The 20,777-nt window shown below is 31.4% G+C and overlaps 1 protein-coding gene across 1 annotated transcript in view; it reads left to right on the top strand.

Moving 5' to 3' along the window:
• Nucleotides 1–17,308, top strand: part of LOC143046539 (uncharacterized) — a 189,104-nt gene extending 171,796 nt beyond the window's left edge. Inside the window, exons 159-176 of the mRNA XM_076219695.1 lie at nucleotides 42–176; nucleotides 754–936; nucleotides 2,128–2,271; nucleotides 2,866–3,048; nucleotides 4,102–4,224; nucleotides 5,333–5,671; nucleotides 6,803–7,006; nucleotides 7,569–7,703; nucleotides 8,457–8,578; nucleotides 9,056–9,327; nucleotides 9,840–10,018; nucleotides 11,368–11,586; nucleotides 11,934–12,022; nucleotides 12,478–12,564; nucleotides 13,526–13,828; nucleotides 14,093–14,189; nucleotides 14,472–14,614; nucleotides 15,946–17,308. Coding sequence (XP_076075810.1) covers nucleotides 42–176; nucleotides 754–936; nucleotides 2,128–2,271; nucleotides 2,866–3,048; nucleotides 4,102–4,224; nucleotides 5,333–5,671; nucleotides 6,803–7,006; nucleotides 7,569–7,703; nucleotides 8,457–8,578; nucleotides 9,056–9,327; nucleotides 9,840–10,018; nucleotides 11,368–11,586; nucleotides 11,934–12,022; nucleotides 12,478–12,564; nucleotides 13,526–13,828; nucleotides 14,093–14,189; nucleotides 14,472–14,614; nucleotides 15,946–16,003 — 3,015 coding nt within the window. The 3' untranslated portion in view covers nucleotides 16,004–17,308. The remainder of the gene's footprint in view (nucleotides 1–41; nucleotides 177–753; nucleotides 937–2,127; nucleotides 2,272–2,865; nucleotides 3,049–4,101; nucleotides 4,225–5,332; nucleotides 5,672–6,802; nucleotides 7,007–7,568; nucleotides 7,704–8,456; nucleotides 8,579–9,055; nucleotides 9,328–9,839; nucleotides 10,019–11,367; nucleotides 11,587–11,933; nucleotides 12,023–12,477; nucleotides 12,565–13,525; nucleotides 13,829–14,092; nucleotides 14,190–14,471; nucleotides 14,615–15,945) is intronic.
• The last annotated feature ends 3,469 nt before the right edge of the window (nucleotides 17,309–20,777 follow it).

Here is a 20,777-nt window from a genome sequence, read left to right as displayed (position 1 = left end):
CAGGTTCCAGCATGTTTAAAGTTTACCTATGTTTATTTCAGAGTGTTGTTATATATGATATGAGAGGAGACGGTTTGGCGAAGACATTCTTCAATGTTACAAAGATAGGAAACGCTGCAACTATTACCCTCAACAAACTACTGATAGAGGATGACAATAGATCACCATTTTATGTTGTAAGTTTTGAATACATCAGTCATGATTTTCTTTAGTACAAAATTTGTACTCCAAACACCAGTCCAGTATTTTTGCTGCACCACCTACGATAGTAGAGCAGCATTATGCTTTTTGGTCTATGCATCCGTTCATTCATTAGTCTGTCTGTCCGAGTTCAGGTTAAAGATTTTTGATCCAGGTAGTTTTTGATGAAGTCGAAGTCTGAACAACTTGAAACTTAGTACACATGTTCCTTATGATATGATCCTTCTAATTGTAATGCCAAATAAGAGTTTTTATCCCAATTTAACAGTCCACTGAATTAAGAAAAGTGCGGATGGGACATCCATGTACTATGGACACATTTTTGTTTCTTGATATCATCAAAATAGAAAGGACATTTATAAATGGAAATTTCATTCTTTTCACAACTCATTTTAGGATATGTTTAAGCAAATTCAGTTTTAGAGAATAGACCTAAAAATGTTTTAATTTTAATTAACAATTGAAAAGTTACAAGTACATACATTGGTTATTTTACCCGTAAGAAATCTTAAGAATTTATAACACTGAAGTACTTTCTTTTTAATGATTTAGGTAAGAATTGTGGGCTATCGTCAGAAGGATCCAGCCCAATATGCAGAAGCCATAGTCAGGATAACAGTTATTAGAAACCCCAATGATCCACGATTCACTCACGGGGCAGCCGTCTTTACAATTAACGAGGATGCAGATCCACTGACCTTGGTAGGAAAGGTCAATGCCACTGATGACGATGAGGTATGTATTACTGAACTTGCCACTTTGTAAAAGATATTATGATTTAAACATGTGACATGGAAATATTTTTAACCGGCTTTTTGTGACAAAAATGTCGGTTATTGATTTGGGGATGTACGGCGGGCGGCCGGGCGGCAATCAAATGTTGTCCGTGCATTAACTCATGAACCGTTCAACCAAAGCTTTTAAAATTTTAATATGTAGTTACTGACAACTAAATGAAGGTCAAGTTCAATAATGGCAATTTTTACTTTTACCGTTCAGGAGTTATGGTTCTTGAAAGATTGAAAAATGGTTTTTCCAGTCTTGTCCGTGCATTTACGCATGAACTGTTCTACCAAAGCTTCCCAAATTTTAATATGTTGTTACTGATGACAAAATGGAGGTCAAGTTCAATAATGACGATTTTGACTTTTACCGTTCAGGAGTTATGGTTCTTGAAAGATTGAAAAATGGTTTTTCCAGTCGTGTCCGTATATTTGCACATGCACTGTTCTACCAAAGCTTCCAAAATTTTAATATGTTGTTACTGATGACAAAATGGAGGTCAAGTTCAATAATGACGATTTTGACTTTTACCGTTCAGGAGTTATGGTTCTTGAAAGATCGTAAAATGGCGTTTCCATTCACTTTATTGCATTTACTCATGAACCATTCAATCTAAGCTTTTCAAATTTTAATATGTTGATACTGATGACAAAATGGAGGTCAAATTTGATATTGACGATTTTCACTTTCACCATTCATCAGTAATGGTTCTTGTGATATTGCCAGGACACAAATAAATGTTAATAAATCCGGTTTGCTGTCGTTGTGACAGCCTCTTGTTTTGTCATTATTTTAAATTGTTTCTGATGTTTTGATTCATCATATGATATCAATGTTTATAAGTTTCTTAAAATTTGTACATACCTTTTGATTTTTGTTCAAAATGAAATTTTCTGTATTATTGTTGCATTACTTTGAGCTAATGTCACTAGTTTCTACAATTACAACAAAACTCAGAAACTGGGATCAAACATCACATTTGAAAAAGATTAAGAGACAGTTTTATTCTATTAAAGATGGATACCTGTTCATGACTTGAAGAATGAAGGTTATATAGATTTATTTACTGTGGATAATTTAGATTGAGCTACTGCATATGTTGGAAATTGTTTAAGAGAATATGCTGTTTTATATTTTTCATAGGGAGAAAATGGTAAACTTACATACAAGTTTAGTACACAAGATACAGTACCACCATATGGAGCAGACTACTTCTACATCAACCCATCAAATGGTGAAATACTGACCATCAACAATCTAAGGGGAGATAATCTCAAACAGTACAAGGTAAATATATTAGATAAATAAAATTGAGAATGGAAATGGGGAATGTGTCAAAGAGACAACAACCTGACCATAGAGTAGATAACAGCCGAAGGCCACCAATAGGTCTTCAACACAGCAAGAAAATCTTGCACCCAGAGGTGTGCCTCAGCTCGCCTCTAATACAAATGTGTGAAAATAGACGTCATACTAAACTCCAAAAAATATAAGTGAACTTAAATTAAATAACCAAACAATGAATTCCTTTGCAGAATTGTTTGGGACATGCTTTTTATGATAGAAATAAATTATGCTTTTAAATTTAAATTTTATGCATTATATAATAGTGGCAAAAGAAAATTTAATATGATTTTTATATTCAACGTTCTGTTTTGTATATGTATAAAGCTGTAATAAAAGATAAATATGATATGAATATATTTGAGCAAAACCTAAACATACAGATTCAGAATTCAGCTGAAAATACAATCTGACCAAAATATACTAAGAGGTTCTAAAAAACAAAATATTATTAAGGTCATCAAAATATTTACAATCATAAGTTTTTTTCCTGACCTTCTATGGTAATAACTTTGTTTTTGTTTTTTTTTCGAATAGTTTGTAGTAATAGCACAGGATGGAGGTGTCCCTAAGAAACAGAGCAGCATTCCTGTAACAATCATTATTGAGAGAAATCCATCTGCACCACAGTTTATACAGAGCCAGTACGAGATCACAATCAATGAAAGTACACCAATCAATACTAATATCCTCACAGTACAAGCTAGAGATAATGACAATGTAAGTCTACATACAGGGGTGTAGATCAGTGGCGGATCCAGAAATTTTCATGAGGGTGGAAGGGGGGGGGGGCCTCTGAGTTCCCTAAGAGGGGGTCAGCTCAGTCATGCTTCAGTGATTCCATATATATAATCAACAAAAATTTTCCTGCAAAAGGCCCCTTCTTGGATCTGCCTCTGTAGATCAAGAGGGACCCACTTTTTGGCTAAAAACAAATTTTGGAAATGAAAATGAGAGAGGACACTGACTTACTTATAGACTTTAAGGTGAAAAGACATATTGTGAGTTTTCTGGGATTTTTTTTCCGTTTTTTTTTTCTTCATGTCATATTCAGAATAACAATATTTGATGCCATAAAACAGTATGCTACAGCCAGCTAAACATGAGCTGTTCCATTAAATTATACATGATACCAAAGAAAGGTGCTTTGAAAATAGAGAAACCACCTATCACTGCTCATAGAAGCAATTTTGAGGATACATTTAAACTTGTACATGTACAACTTGATATTACACTCAATACACACAAGGCCTCAGTGGCTGATTGTGCTAAGTAGTTACAACTGTAAACACTAGCCAGTCAACACTGAGGTTGTGAGTTAAACCCAGCTTGTGCAGGTGCACTTGACTCCAATTTTAATTGACTAAGATTGTTGGTCATCTTATTGAAGATCTGTGGTTTTCTCCAGGGATTCCATCTTCCTCCACCAATATGATTGGCCCCAATGAAATAGTCCAAAAACGATACTTAAAAGTGATATTAAAACACAGAAAATCATTATATTACACACCAACCCATAGTGGCATATTCAAGTTGAATTACCCTGGTCATGACTTGTGTAAAAAGACTTGATACAGTGAAACCTGGCTAAACAGAATCCTGTGTAAACCGGAAACCTGTATAAACCAAACATGCTCTTAAGCACAGTCATATCAATTTGTATGCGTTGTGAACCTGATAAAACGGAACATCAGCCAGTACCAAACAAAATTTTTAGTTCTGAAGAGTTCGGTTCAAACGTGTTTCACTGTATTTTATGTTTTTCTATTTCAGGATCCATTAGAGTATACCATTGTAGAAGATCCACCAGCCTCTTTCTACTTTAAGATTAATAAAACATCGGGAACAATTTCTACAAATGCTAATCTGTACAATGACGAAGCTTCTAAATATACTGTAAGTACTAATCCATTAATACAAACAAAAATATATGATGAAATTACCTGCTCATTTTAATACCAGCATATTGTTTTTATATAAATTAGACCGTTTGTTTTCCCGTTTGAATGGTTTTACACTAGTAATTTTTGGGGCCATTTATAGCTTGCTGTTCGGTATAAGCCATACCTTGACCTATAATGGTTTACTTTTGTTAATTGTTACTTGGATGGAGAGTTGTCTCATTCGCACTCATACCACATCTTCTTATATCTATATGTGTAAAATTAGTTATGCGAGTTTGACTTCTCAGAAATTCGTGTTATATTTTGTTTTGCATCTATGAATCAGCTGATTGCCTCTTGGTTATTGTTCAATTAACAATATAAAGTTAAGCAGAGTTGAAAAAATTATTAACAAAAACAAATGGAATAGTCTCAAAATAAAGTGTAAAGACCTGCTCCACATTTAGATGATTTCTTGGTTATTAATATTACAGTCTAACCTGTCTAATAGGACATCTGACTTTACCAACATCCTGCTTTAACAGACACATTTTCTGGTCCCAAAATATTCCTATCCTTCCAGAAAAAACCTGAGTATTCCGACACCCTGCTTAACCCAACATTTATTTTCTGGTCCCCAGTGTGTCGGATAACACAGGTTGCACTGTAGTACCAAATTTTATAATTTTCATTGATTTGTAATGTGATACCTGTAACTAGATATTCCAACACACACACAAATCAACAATTTTTCAACAAACTTGGTATAAAATTTCTTTAATTTATGCTGCTGTTCATCAGAATTTTCTGTTCAATCTATATGAAAAATATTAAACTTAATTTCTGTCTGAGATCCTGCAGGGGCGGATGCAGGAATTTTCGAAAGGGGGGGTGCTAACCCAGGGAACCCAGGGCAAAGGGGGGGTGCAAAACATATGTCCCGATACAAATGCATTGATCGGCAAAATTAAAGGGGGGGTGCGCACCCCCGGAACCCCCCCCCCCCCCTGGATCCGCCACTGGATCCTGCGTTAATGTAATAATATATTTCGTAAAATAACAGTTATAATTTTTGTATGTAAATTCAAATTCAACAACATGTCTTTTTTTCTATCTCACAGTTGAACGTGATGGTAAAAGATCTAACTAATTCACCACAGACAGATTCAGCTAAAGTGATCATCAATATCAGAAGAAATACATACGGACCAACCTTTACCCAAAATAGTTATCCTGTACAGATATCAGAATATCATCCCAATGCCGACATTGTGACGACTGTTAATGCCAATGATTTAGACAGTGTTACCAGTGCAACTAGTTCAAGTGGAATTTTACGTTACCAGATTAATGCCACAAACCCTGTATCACAATTCCCGTTCTTCACAATTAGTCAAACATCCGGTCAAATTTATCTCTCCAGATCCTTGACCACTGATGAATCAGCAAACCAGTATACTGTAAGTTTGAATAAGTTAATTAAGTTAATAAATGTTAAGAGTAACAATGTGCAAGGGACACAATTTTGCTGTTTCATGATTTTGAGGTGTAAAAACTTCAAATGAAGGCTGAAATGGAAGAAATATGCCTGTAAATTATATTTTTATAACAAATATGTTTATTTTTTAAACTCAGACAAAATTTCAGCACTTACTGCAAAGAACATTAAATGGACAACAATTTTCGGCCAATTTCTTGAATGAAAATCACGATTTCAAAGATTATTTCTTAGTAATTCTTTGACTCATTGCCCTGAATTTCAGTTCTTTACACCTTTGAAATGTCTGCTATTCATTTATAATGAAATCGATTTGATAAATATTGTTTAAAGCTGCAGTTATTTGGTTTTAAATAGACGTGTAAAAACAGCAAATATGTGTCCCCCTTTGACAAAACATCAGGAAATTTCAAATAGTATTTAATCTAACTTTTCAGATGACTTTTTCAAAGAAGCAAATTTTCAATATAAGAATATTTTACAAACGAAAGATTGTTTATTTTGACTTCTAGAACAAGTCTTCATAGGTAAAACGAAATCCATTTCAAATAACTGTGTGTTTAATAACTATTTGTCCTATGCAATGATTTGACACAACTTCATGTTGGCATCCCGATTTTTGACCTTTTATTAACAACTCGATTTATCACACGTACGCTTGAATCGATTGGAACAATATATGCACAACTTGAACTTCAAGAAAAACGTCTACAAGAAAAAGAATGTCAAGAATAAACTAATTTTGGAGCGGCGTGCGGCCCAAAAATTTGCGGAAGCGGTAATTATTTTTTTTATTGAAAAGTCAATTTCTCCAAAACAGGAGCGGGAAAATCCAAAGAACTATCAATCAAATTGGTGTGGCCTTACTATTTTTGTCAATGGTTCTGATGAATTAAAGATTTTTTTCTAGAAATGAAGAAATGTATTGAAAATTTCTCTATTTTGTAACTAACAAACATTTATTCTACACATAACTGCCTTAAACTTTATATGAGATTAACAGAAACAAATGGACAAGGTATTTTCTTCACCTTAAAACATTTAGAAAGACTTTCACACTAAAGTTACAGAAAGTTTGTGTTTTATTTTTCAGTTGACAATTGTTGCCAAGGACGTTTCAGCCCAGCCAAAAGCTGCCACAGCCAGTGTTGTAATAACAATTGTCAGAAATCAGTATGCACCAACATTCAACCAGACTGAATATAAAGTACATGCTTCTGACAAACTTAAATCTGGAACGGTTCTAGAAAGGCTTCCAGCAACAGATCTTGACAAAAATATCCCACTTAGTGCAAATGTAAGTATTATCTAGATAAACTGGCAATGTTTCATCTTTTCCATAGTAATCCTGGACTAGTTATTGTTCAGATGTCAACATTTTGGGAAACATACCAATCATATATTTGTCATCATTGGCGGCAAACTTCATATTTAGTCTGAGGCAAAAACATTCAACTTTTCCCTTGATAAATGTACTTAGTTTAATTTGAGTACTTGAGTATCATTTAGTTTAACTTGAGTACTTGAGTATCATTTAGTTTAGTTTGAGTACTTGAGTATCATTTAGTTTAATTTGAGTACTTGAGTATCATTTAGTTTAATTTGAGTACTTGAGTATCATTTAATTTAATTTAAGTACTTGAGTATCATTTAGTTTAATTTGAGTACTTGAGTATCACTTAGTTTAATTTGAGTACTTGAGTATCATTTAGTTTAATTTGAGTACTCGAGTATCATTTGATAATTTTAATAACTCAATTGGTAACTTATGCTATACAAGTTGTATATAGCCATTATGAACAATAGTTGTGCCTATTTTAAAGTATTGTTTTTATTACCCTAAAATGTTTTATTTTCAGACTCCTAATGCCCAATATGAATTTTCTGTGGTACAAGACACTGATTATTCCCGTTATTTTGGAGTTTCTGCTCTCGGAGATGTATTTATAGCACAGCCATTAAATCTTCAAGATCCAAAACCTGCATCAGTTCAGGTAAAAAAAAAACAGGGTTCAAGATCATTTGTTATTTACTCTTTTATACAGTTAAAAAAATTCCTAGATAAAATTCAAATAAACAATTATTTTATCAACCATGTTTTACAGCATCAAACAGATTTTCATCAAGTCATTTCATTTGTCTGCTCATAATCATTCGCTATATGATCTAAATCCTTTGATCTTACTTTGTTGATCTTACTTTGTTGATCTTACTTTGTTATCTCCCCTTATCTGGTGAATTATAATTTGAATCTGAACAGTTTTAGTAGTTTTGTAAAAATATGTAATGAAAGTGAAAAGTTATCTACTTTCATCTTGATTTTCTCCTATAAACTGAATTTTATATGATAGCTTTTTCTATAGAAGCTGTAAGCTTTTAAAAATGTACAATTCATTTCTCTTAGTTCTTTTAACCAAAGCATTTTAATAAATCAATGTTATGTTTTTTAATATATATATTAGGAGGTCCTTCAAATTTATGTCTAAATTTAAAAAATCTATAACCATGCATTGTGGGTCTCATTGGGGTCTAAGTGTGAAGTGAAAGTCACATTATTGTGCCGTGAAAACAGGAAATGAAGTCTAGTGGGACACAGGAAATTACAAAAAATTGAGAATTGCTTACATACATAGTGCAAGATCAGAATAAAAAATGAGATCCCCTGCATTTCAGCTAATTTTGGTCTTTACAGATAACTGCAATTAAGGACAATATTGAGACTTATGTTTCAATTTTATATATTATAGACCACCATTAGAGTTTGCGACAAGAGCTGGAAGGAGAAGTGTAGTGATGCTACACTCATAGCTAATTTGACTTATACTGCAGTGCAGGAAGGGCAACTTGGATTTACTCGTCCAGAATATGTGTAAGTAAAAACAACTAATTCATGAAGGAAGAAAAGATCCAATTAGTCAAAATGTGAATGAAGGGGCAATCATTTGATATTGATGAGGGATGAGGATTTTGTATGACTTATAATTCATTTTCACCTTATGTTTGTTTTAATTACTTTATTGCATACACATTTATTTTCTTTTTTGTACACAATTATTTCCGGTAAATGGCTGCCTATTGTATAGCAGAATATTTATTTCTATCTAGTTTAGGGTAAAAAAAATATTATTGTTAGTTCTTTTTCAAATATAAGGCCGCATCAGTCTCGAAATAACAAAAATTTGAAATCATAAAGTGATTTTCTTTCAAAACATATTTGCAATCGCATAATTTAATTTCGCACTTATCCAGAATTCAAAGATTCTCAATAAGAAATAAACACACTAAATTTTGAATTTATAGTATGTGAAATACATAACAAATATTTATCTAATTTGATCTTTTACAGCATCGATATTCTAGAAAATGTACAAGTACCTTTTGCAGTAACATCACTGGGAGTAGAGAACCAAGGAGACAAGACTGTGCTTTGTTCAATTATAGACGGGAATGAAAACCTTGGATCTCAATCATTGTTCAGTATCAGGCCTTCAACATACTCAAAATTCTGTAATCTCACCCTACTATCAAATCTTGATTATGAAAAGAAGAATAGATACAGATTAACTGTCGATGTGGCTTTTAATAACAGAAACAACAGGAAAAAGAGACAAATCTACAGTATGTATTGTATAAAAGTTAGACAGTGTGGTATGATTGACAATGAGACTGCTCTTCTTGTTGTTACACATTCGTTTGATGTGTTTTATCATTTGAATTTGCCATTTGATTAGGGTCTTTCCGTTTTGAATTTTCCTGAGAGTTCAGTTTTTTTGTGATTTTACTTCCACCAGAGACCAAATGACATAAAAGTTAAAATTTATAGGTCATGGTACGACCTTTAACAATAAGCCAAATCTGTTATGAAATAGGATATTTTTTATTGCGTAACAAGGATATAATCTTTAAAGAGATAAAGAGGCTTTGATATGAGACAGAAAAACTTCATGTGAATTCTTTAGAAATAAGCTATTTTGGTTAGAAAGTGAAAATTTATCCTCTACAGACAAAGAGAGTTTTTTACTGCAATGCTCATAACCTTATAGAAAACTTACATTTTAAGATTGAATTTTAAATGACTTTCATAACAGTATGTTTTGATTGATTAATATATGACTATTTTTGTTTTTCAGTATGGAATACTTGGCCACAGACTGTAGTACATATTAATGTTATAGATGTCAACGATATCTCACCACAGTTTATATTCCCAGTCTATCCATCACACAGCAATGCTGATGTGGCTGACAAATATTTTGCCATTGTCACTTCTGACACAAAAGCAGACTCATTGGTGACAAATGTTATAAGGGTAAGTGCATTGAACGAAACAAAAATAAGAAGAGGTACAGGGGCTGATCCAGCCCTTTTAAAAGTCATTGATCTTCCCCCAAAAAAAGGAAAGGGGGTCCATCCCCCAGAACCCCCCCCCCCCCCCCCCCCTGGATCCACCACTAGAGGTATGATTATTAATAAGACAAACTTCTACCAGAAACCAAGTAGTTTAAAAGTTATTAACTATAGGCCACTTAACGGCCTTCAGCAATTAGCAAAATCCATACCACATGGTCCGCGACCAAAATTGTGGTCCTTTAATTTTCATTGTCCACGAATATAGTCCCTAGTGTTGACAGTGTGTTACTTGCCAATTTATTTTAAACCTTACAAATTTGTTTCTTCATGTTTTATGTCTCAAATTGCAAGAAGGAGAGTGAAATTACACTGTCAAAAAATGTGGGTCCAGAATTTGAAAGTAAAGTAGTGATTTGGTCTAGCTGTTTAAAAAGGTTAAAATTTAGCACTTCAGAAGCTGTCAAAAGGTTTCAAAACCCCTTAAACATAAAATTGTCCATATTTTGAGTTAGATCAATGAAGTTTTCTATAATTTTGACATAATTTGTCCTTAAAGTAGTACAACACACTGTAAAAATGTTATTGAGAAAGCGCAGGTGAGATTTTTTAATTTTCATTTATTGTCTAAAAGAAATGCGCTACAAAATAATTGTGGTCTCGGACCACATTGCAAGCTGTTAAAGCTGACAAATGTTAACCTAACAATACAAACAAGGAATTAAGTGCAAAATTAAGGAACAATACAATAAGGGAAAAGCAAATTTGACACAACAAGCAGCAACCACTGAACTTCCAGCTCCTGACTAGAAATAGGCACATACAAAATGTTTAAAGACTTAATCCATATGTTACAATTGCAAAACACTAACTCTGTTATTTCCCCTTAATGGAGAGTTTATCAACTTGCAACAGAATTAGTCTTAGAAACTGCCTCATGATATGTGCAGGTATTATTTTATTTTTTTTATGCATTACCGTAGATAATTTTTGTGTCCTATGTTTTTAACTCATTTTTGAAATAAAGGGGAGTTAATAAAAACTTTCCTTTGAAATTATATTGAAGGAAAATGGTAGAATCAATAGCTGTCCTTTGTAACTAGAAGATTAGAAATTTGTAATTAGAAAAGGGAGATAATAAAAAAACTGTTGTTTGAAGCCTGAGAAGGGGAGAATCAAAAGATTTTAATTTTAATTTGAATAATGAAAGAAAGGGGATATAATAAAAAAATATATCCTTTGTGACTTTTTTAAAAGGAAGGGAAAACAAACCAACAAACTTAAACTTAACTTTTAGTCTTTTTCTTTTAGGCTGTTGATAATGAAGCTGGTATATTTGGACAATTGAGTTATTCCATTAGCAGTAGTGTCAATTTTAAAATAGATACAACCGATGGGGTCATCAGCACAAAAAGTGATTTTTCAGCAGACGCAACAGATATTGATGCTGTTCCAATGGTGTATGATTTAGAAGTTAGAGACCAAGCTCCACGATATGAAGATCAACTTTCAGATACAGCTAAATTATATGTAAGATATTAGTAAAATTCATTAAAGTTAACTAACACAAAAATTGACTTCAATTAGATCATGAATCATAGTTTAACAGTGGCTTTCACATATTAGTAAAGAAACATGTGTCATATAAAATACCAGAAAATCATTATTTCATTGAGTGAAAGACAACAGCAGACATTCATAAGCTTTGCCTTAGAATATACTATCAGAATTAATAGTTGTGCCTAATATTTATCGATAAAGTTTTTTTTTTATTATGCTTGAAGTAACAAAAAGCCTCTACTATTAATTTATGAGATATTTAAAAAAAATATTTAGTTATGCATCTACATTGAAATGCTTGTTTTGTTTTCTTACAGATTAACACAGTCTTCAATATACACAGATTTGTATTGGTAGCAAGCTTATCTGTAGAAGGTGCCACTGCAAAACAAGAATCAATTAGACAGTAAGATGTTCTGGTTTTTCTAGTTATATATTTCAAAACATAGAGTTGGAAATTTATGCTATTTTTCAACAGGTTTTCTTTATCAACTGTATAAAATTACAAAAAGATGCATCTCATTTTAATAGAACATTTAGATTTTAATCATCTGTTATTGTTCATGCCATCTCAATTAAATGCCCTGTCTTGCAATTATTTGGTAAAGAGGCTTTATAGTTTCTTGTCTGTCCATAACCTCAATATACCATTTTGTTTTGAGTTGAAGATTTGATTTAAGGTAGTTTACCTTAGAGTTGTGGTCACAACATGTTAAAACTCAATAATTCTGTTAATAATGATGTCAACTAATAAGAAAATGCCCTGATTTTCAGTTACTGAACACCAAAATGTGGTAGTTATAGCTTATTTGTTTCATTAGAGATGAACAAAAAAAATATGTAATATCATCTATTTTTCAGACAACTGCAGGCTAATACAGGAAATATAGTTTTGATAGATAATATTGAGAAAAAGAGAGATGAAGATCTGAATGTTGTAAATACAGCGTAAGTTAAAGTTAGAAATGTGCAAGTTATAAACTGTTTTAGTTCCGAACATGAACATCTTTTTGAATAAAACTTCTTTAAATTTATATGGCATGTTAAGCCTTTATTTGGGATGGTTTAAATTGCCCAGCAACATTTTCAATAGTCAATCTGCAGATTGTAGTTAAAAGTTACCATGTTAAAGTTATAAACACATTGAAAGTTATAATTGAACAATGTTAAAGTTATGAATACATTGTAATTTATAAGTAAACAATGTTGAAGTTATTAACACAATGTAATTTATAAGAAAACAATGTTGAGTTTCTAACACAATGTAAATAATAAGTGAACAATGTAAAGTTCTTAACACAGTGTAGGTTAAAAGTGAAAGTAAAATTTTTAGTGGAGTTTGTGTTGTTTTTCAATTATTATTTATAACTGTTGATGTCCTTTGGTTTTGTGAGTCTTTGTTTACTCCTTGGTTTTGATTGTTATTGTCTTATGAACATAATGCAAGTTATTAGTGAACAACATTGTTAGTATTATAAACATGATTGACAAATAAATGCTCGGAATATGACTTGCCTTCTGTAAAAAAGAATTTCTGCACATCTTTTTCTACCCAATGAAAAATCAGTATCAGAATCTAAATTTCAACTTGTGTCAAAATAGGTACAGCTAGAATGTTCACCAACAGCTATCATTAATATTTTAATATTTAAATCATTTCTTTGCATTATTGAGCATCCTCATATGGTTTTTGACTATGTAATTACTTGGCCATTTTTATAGTGATTATTTGATAACCAGATCGTATACTTAATGATTATTCAATAATCTTGTTTCAAAAAATGATTAATGATTATGTGATTAGATTGGCAAAAAAATTGTGATTATGTGACTACTTGGACACAACCATGAGGAAGCTCACTATTATAAATCCAATTACTCATAATTTGCTATTGCTTTTTCGTTACAGAACTGACATAACTTTTGTAATGGTGAGACCCAATACTCAGTTCAAACTGATTAAAAACACTGACGATGGTACCCTGTTTACTGGTACCAAAATCGATGAAATCGGTAACATCCTTAAAGATGATGGTGTCGCAGTTGAAAACATTCGTCCACCATATTTAGATTCACAGGCAATTAGGACGAGAATTACAAAATCATATGTTTGGTGGCTGGATGATCCATGGGCAGCACTCATCGCCTTGGTAGCCATCTCTATCCTGCTTTGCATTGTGGGAATAATTGTTATTATCTTCACATCATCAAGGTAATTTGATTAAAAATAGCTTGATAAGATTTGTTTTCATATTTATTATTCACAGTTTAAGAATCTAATGCATTTAGGATAATATTTGCAAAAGCTGATGTCATTGGCTAATAACATCTTAAACAATGGAAATTCAACCAATGATATGGCATTATTATGGCCTAAATTTCTTTGAAACAGCCAATTTCATCAAGAATCTCTAACTGGAAAATGTGTACCAAATCATAAAAACTTGCTCTCTAAACAAATGTTTTTCCTTTTCAGATACACTAAATATATGATCAACTACAAACCTTATGAAACATATGATCATCCAGAGTTTATGGAACCACCAGATTTCCTTAGAGAATATGAAACACAGGTATGAAATATTTTAAAGATACTTTTGATAGATTGCTTTCTTTAAAATTATTTAGGACCTCCATTATTCAAATACAGGAAATCCCCAAATCTTTGAGGACCTCCTGAAATATTTAAGGACAAAATTTTAACATATTTTTTTTATAATTTTAGAAAAAAGTTTATTCAAATAATGCTTCCAAAACATCTGAGTTTTTAATTGGTTCAAAGTCCTGTCTACCAATGATTTTCTGTGTCTATAAAAACATGAATTTTCATTATACAATTTATTTGTTTTATTCAGAGTTTGAACATGTATGTGCCACCTGATGAACCAGTCAAAGAACTAGGGGAGATAAACATGACATTTGAAGGAGAAACAGTACAAGCTCAGCATACAGGGGCCACAGAAGGGGTTGCCTCAGCAGTAAATCCACTCTACCAAGAGTAGGTATTTATAGTTATAAGTAAATGGTTGATGGAAAAGATTAAATATTGACCAAAAGGAAAGTGAGTTCTCTGTTTTGGGGGTAGCCATGCAATCATTGGTAATGAGAAAATGGTTGATGAAAAGATATGTGGTGGTTTGATCCATTTTGACCTTATTTTATCATAGTCCTTTAATAAGTTTTTCAAAGTCATACAATTTATCTTTTAAAAGAGTTGAGAATTAAAGGTGCTAGCTTTAAATCAGTAGTTTTGCTAATGTGACCTCACATGTATGCAAAAATTTTATGACATTTTGAAAAATCATCAAAATGGGGATAGTATACACCTATTGACTGGGTGCAAGGATAATAGCAAGTGTGTTGTCCCTGAGATACCAACTATTGCTCTAGGCGATCCAAAACCTATCTTGATGTTTGCAAACTTTCTTATATGTATCAAAAGCAACAACACCTTACAAACATTACTTGTTTATCGTTTTTATTTCTGCTATGATTTTCTAACAGAAGCAAATTCAAAGTAGAATATGTGTCTGGGGAAACAGCAGACGGCGTGGAACATGTTGAGGAAGTTGAAATTGTAGAGGGAGCCACTGCTCCTAGTATGAATGTTCATAGGGGCTCTGTGTACGAGATGAAATCAGAGTATTGGTACTCTGTGTAAGTCCCGAGCATGTCTATAAATAGAACAGTTTCAGAACTATTATATCAGTATTGTAGAGTAGTGAATGAACATTTACTGAATATTTTTATTCCCATTTATGCCCTTGTTAGGATACAGCATATACTTATTCTATATTTTATTTATTCTTTATTCAATGGTTTTTTAAATGGGGATTATTTGACTACATGTTATCATTGCATGGTTGAAATATTTGCCACAGAATGTTAAGTAACCAAGTATCAATCTTTATATGCATGATTTTTTGGTAATTCACAGAGAAAAAAATTGTCTCATTTATATATATGTTATGTTTATCTATTTATAAATAAACCAAGACAAGAGCATGTCACATAGTTTTTTTAGACTAGGTTATACATTTTATTTTAATTTGATTAGATTTATTCAATTATGAGTCATTCTTGGTAAATAAAAAAAAATGGTACTAACAACAAACAAAATACTATAACTATATTGCACTTTAATTTTTTGTTAAAATCCTATATATTTACCTGTTCTGACTCTGTTCATGTAGGAACTATTTGCCACTAGACATAAAGCAAACAACAATTAATTTATTGAAAAGGTTTTAATAACAGAGAAATTTTTCAGGATTTTCAGTAAAATATCATGCATTATTATTATTATGACATTTTAATTTCTATTTTTAGAGATGATGACAGGGGACAACAAAGAACAGGATTTAGTGAGGGAACAACAATGTTGTAGAATGAAGAAACTTTTTACTATAAAATCTTGCCGTTAGAACAAACTGACCACTTCAATTTATTGGACGTAATAAAACATCAAAAAATTTTAAATTTCATAAATTGTACACATGATTTTATAAACATTTTATTGTATCAAAGAAATTGAACAAAAATTATCCATTTAGAAAGAAAAATGTTAAGTTTTTATGAATTTTTCGAAATATTTATCTTTCGTTATGTCTCATTGTGAGAAAAGAAAAAGTAAGATAAGTTTTTTAAATGTCTGTATTACATTATTTGTCTCACTGAAAATGTCACTTTTAATACTGCTGCAGAATTTAACATTTCATTGATACTCCATGAAGAATTATATTACTGTCACAATTTTTTATACCACCTATGCAAAAATATTTATGCAAATTTAAATACAAAATTTGCATTTAAATCAAAATGGACTTCTATACTTATGAAATTTTTATTATATTTATTTTGTGATCAGAGCATAATATGACAGATTTCCAATTATGATATTCCCTTAAAGAGAGTATTTACATTTTTACAACTTTATTTTGTCTTGTTATCGAAAATTTTCTAATTTTTTTGCTTTAGGATATTGTTATGGTCTTAATATTTTATGATTTGCTATTTATCTTCTTTACATATATCTATACAAAACATTCCAAATTTTTATATATAAGGTCAATGATTTTTTATTTGAAAACAGAAGACAAAACAAAGCTAATTATAAAAAAAAGAACTTGAACTTGGGAACAGTCTTCCAACTAATGTTAACTTGGCCATATTTTTGTGAGAGTCTTTAAAAACTGCTGTTTTGATTGTTATATATAAAAAGTGCATATTTAGGTTGTGATGTTTTAGGCTATTCAGTAAAATGCTTGTTTTGTGTGGGTTTTTTTCACTGCATTTTTCTCACATATCAAAATATTTCACTGAAATATTTTATTTTGGAACTTTGTATGACATATCTTAATTGATTTTGGCAAGGAATTTATATATTTTATAAAGAAAGCTAAAAAAAAATCTTAAAAATTAATCCCTTTAGGAAAAGCATTTAAATTTGTTTTTTTAAACAATTTTTTTAATCAATAAAAACAGCAAATTGTTTTTGCATGGAAATTATGTTACTAATTCAAAGACAACTGTGACTGTGAAACAAGCATTATATAATTATTGGATAGCCTACGTGTGCATTTTCTGTGCAAACACATTTACTATAGTTAGTGATATACTATATTGTTAAGAGTGCTTTATATTCTACCAAATTTTGTATTTTTTACAAATAAAATTTATATTTTTTGGCTAATTGGATTTTTATTATGAATAAAAGGAAGAATTGGTATATATCAATGAAACAACAGCACTAATATAGATATCTGTATATGTCAATGAAACACTAACACAACAACACTAGAAAATATCAGTATATGGTAAGGAAAAACCAACCCAACAATGCTAAAAAATCAGTATATGTCTTGAAACAACAACCCAGCATTACTAAAAAAGATATCAATATATGTCCGTGAAACAACAATCCATCAACACAAGAAATATCAGCAAATGTGAATAAATATTAAACATCCAACAAGACTAAACAGGACATCAAGCGGCTAATGTACAATAGACAAGTGTTAGCTCTGATACAAAAGATCATACATCAACATAAGTATACACAAAACAATAAAACACATTACTGTATTATAGAATTATTCAAGTTACAGAAAGCAATCTCACACACTTAACCTGCTGATGGGTAGACATAGCTTTGAGAAATCCTATGAATTTTGGAAATTTCAACAACTTGTTTTAACTGTAAATTTGCACATTGACATTCATGAGAAAAAATACCCAACATAATGAACAACATCATTATATTTAAAATGATATTTATCAACAAATCCATTAAGTCAAATACAAATTTCAAAGGACAATTCCTAAACTTGTTAGCTTTATAAATGATACTGCAACATTATGCTTCTGTAGAGTCCTAGTCCATTGCATCAGGTTATCCTTTAGACATATTTCTCAGTTGTATGGTAATGGATAGATGGATGCTTTCAATTATTTCTACAGGAATTCACACAGGTTGATTACTTTATTTTTTAAATGATTTCATTTAATTGGAGTTAGGCAGTCTTGGTAGACTGAAAGTTAATTAACTATAGTAGATTAAATTATGGTTTCAATCCCTGCAAGCACAAGGAAATTAATTTTAAATTGGTATTGTTTGTTTCTATACAAAAATTAGAAAGATGTGGTATGATTGCCTTTAAAACAAACTGTCCTTCAGAGGCACCGAAGTAAACAAAACTTAACTATAGGTCACCTATGCCAAGCATATGACATAAAAGTTTAAAAGTTATTTGTCTGGGTTATTTGACAAATCTTTTTGAGGACACTTTTTAATACTTTGTCATCTAGCACATAAACTATCTGACTCAGCTAGTATGTCTTTCTTAGGCAAAGTAAAAATCCCTAAAGGGCGGTCCTACTAAAAAGCACCCGGGAGCGCCTGGGAAAAGAAAAAGCGCCTGGAGAAGGAAAATTAGCGCCCGGAGAAGGAAAATTAGCGCCTGGAGAAGAAAATAAGTGCCCGGGAGAAGAAAATAATAATATTTTATAACAATATTTTTTTCCTTAAAAAATAACTAATCATTGCTTGTTTTATCCTTAATATAAATGGGGATATGTACGATGCTACATCTAAAGTGTTGTTGTACTTTTACATTTTAGATTTCAAAATTGTATATAAGTAAGTAAATAAATATAAATAAGAGTATATAGAAGAATCAGGAAAGACATTGTCCTCGATCAAAATGTATATTTTGTAACTAAAAATAATAGATGCCTGAGGTCTAATATTTTCACAACTGCATGGTGAACTCTTTTTTATACAGATGCTGAGATAGATTTATTATATCTTTTTATAAACTAAAACTGTTTCAATGGCTATGGTTATCAGGGTTTCAGGGTTTTAATGCTTAGACTTAAATTTAAACCAAACACCTGCTTTTTACCCCCTTGTTTTAACTACGGTACATATATAGTACTGCTTTTTTGCTGATTTATTATGTGTACCTCTTTTAATTTTGATTAAATTAATATTTATCTGTGAAATTTGAGTTGTCTTATACATTTTTCATTTAAAGACATTTTTATATCGTTTTTGAAAAACATGTCTTTTGATGTCTTACATGTTATAAATCTTCCACATAACCATTATTATCAGTCTTTCATATATTATTGTTAAAGTTGAAATATCCATACTTGTTTTTGTGCTTTATTACAAATGTTTATTATCTGAATTTGCAAATTACTTGTCTAAAATAAAAAAAATGTCCATAACTTAATAAAGTTGTCTCATGCCAATAAAATATCTATATATTTTCCCCGGGTGCTATATTTTCTTTTCCGGGCGCTTTTTCTTTTCCCCGGGCGCTTTTTCTTCACCCGGGCGCTCCTCGGCGCATTTTAGTAGGACCCCTAAAGGGTAATTAATATGAAACTTGTATTGCTTCTGATTTATTATGCTATCTACACTAAGGTACATAATATTTTTTATACCTCACTTAGGGCCATTGTGTTTTTCAGTCTGTGTGTCCGTTCTTTTGCCCGTCTGTCCTGCTTCAGGTTAAAGTTTTTGGTGAAAGTAGTTATTGATGAAGTTGCAGTTCAATCAACTTGAAACTTAGTATACATGTTTCCTATGATATGATCTCCAAATCAGAGTTTTGACCCCAATTTCACAGAACATTGAACTTAGAAAATGAAAGTATTAGTGGGGCAAGGTTACAACAGCAATAAAAAGGTTAAATTTTTGGTCAATATTTTTGTTTCCAGAAAATATTTTTTTAAATAAAAAGGCACAATCTTCACTAACATCGTCTGGGAATGTCTATTGGAATAAGCAACATCCTATTAATATTTAAAACTGTAATTTGTTACAGACGATTTCTTTGAGTGTGTAGGCAAATGTAATATCTTTGGTTATCTTGCTTGTTAGCTGAACCATGAAGTCGTTATTAGGTCAGGTATACTACCCTACTTTTGAAGCAGCCTAGTCCAACAGACATATATATTTGTTATCTGTCGGACTAGTCTACTGCTAGAGGAGGGTAGTTTACCTAACCTAATAATGACTTCACGGTTCAACTAGCAACCAATCTAACCAAATATATTACCTTTGTCTACACACTCAATGAAATCGGCTGTAATAGTTTTTGGTCATTTTGTTACTATATCTTTAGAACCACAAAAAAAGGTCTTTTATCAATCATTGGTGAATAATGCTCCTGTGTTGAAGATCCTATTAATCTATTCAAACGTCAAGGTCAGTTCAACAGCAATTTAAAAAAACTTCAAGTTAGAAAAAAAATATTTTCCATTATTTGAAATAAATTGTTAGGTGTCTTCAATACCAAAACAAGAAAGCCTAAACAACATTAATTCTTCAACTGCAAATCCATTATGGTTGCAGTTTCGTTTAGCACCCATGATGCTTCTGTGATTTTCTTTTGTCGTTTTAGCTATTTGCAACACATACTTCCTGCATTTCTGGTGAGTGAGCACAAAATTACCGAGTATAAAGTTTAGGGAGCTACCATTTGATTTTTATGGGGGGGCTAGGATGAAATTTGAAAAAAATAGGCAGGACAGGAGTTTTGAGTAAAAAAAAAGGCAGGATGAGAAACTTTGCAAAAAAAAAAGGCAGGATGACAATTTAGGTAAAAAAAGTCAGGATAAACTAATAAAAAAAAATGCAGGACCAAATAGAG

Source organism: Mytilus galloprovincialis, chromosome 9, assembly GCF_965363235.1.
Source record: "Mytilus galloprovincialis chromosome 9, xbMytGall1.hap1.1, whole genome shotgun sequence".
NCBI lineage: Eukaryota > Metazoa > Mollusca > Bivalvia > Mytilida > Mytilidae > Mytilus > Mytilus galloprovincialis.
This window is presented reverse-complemented; position numbering and strand designations above follow the sequence as displayed.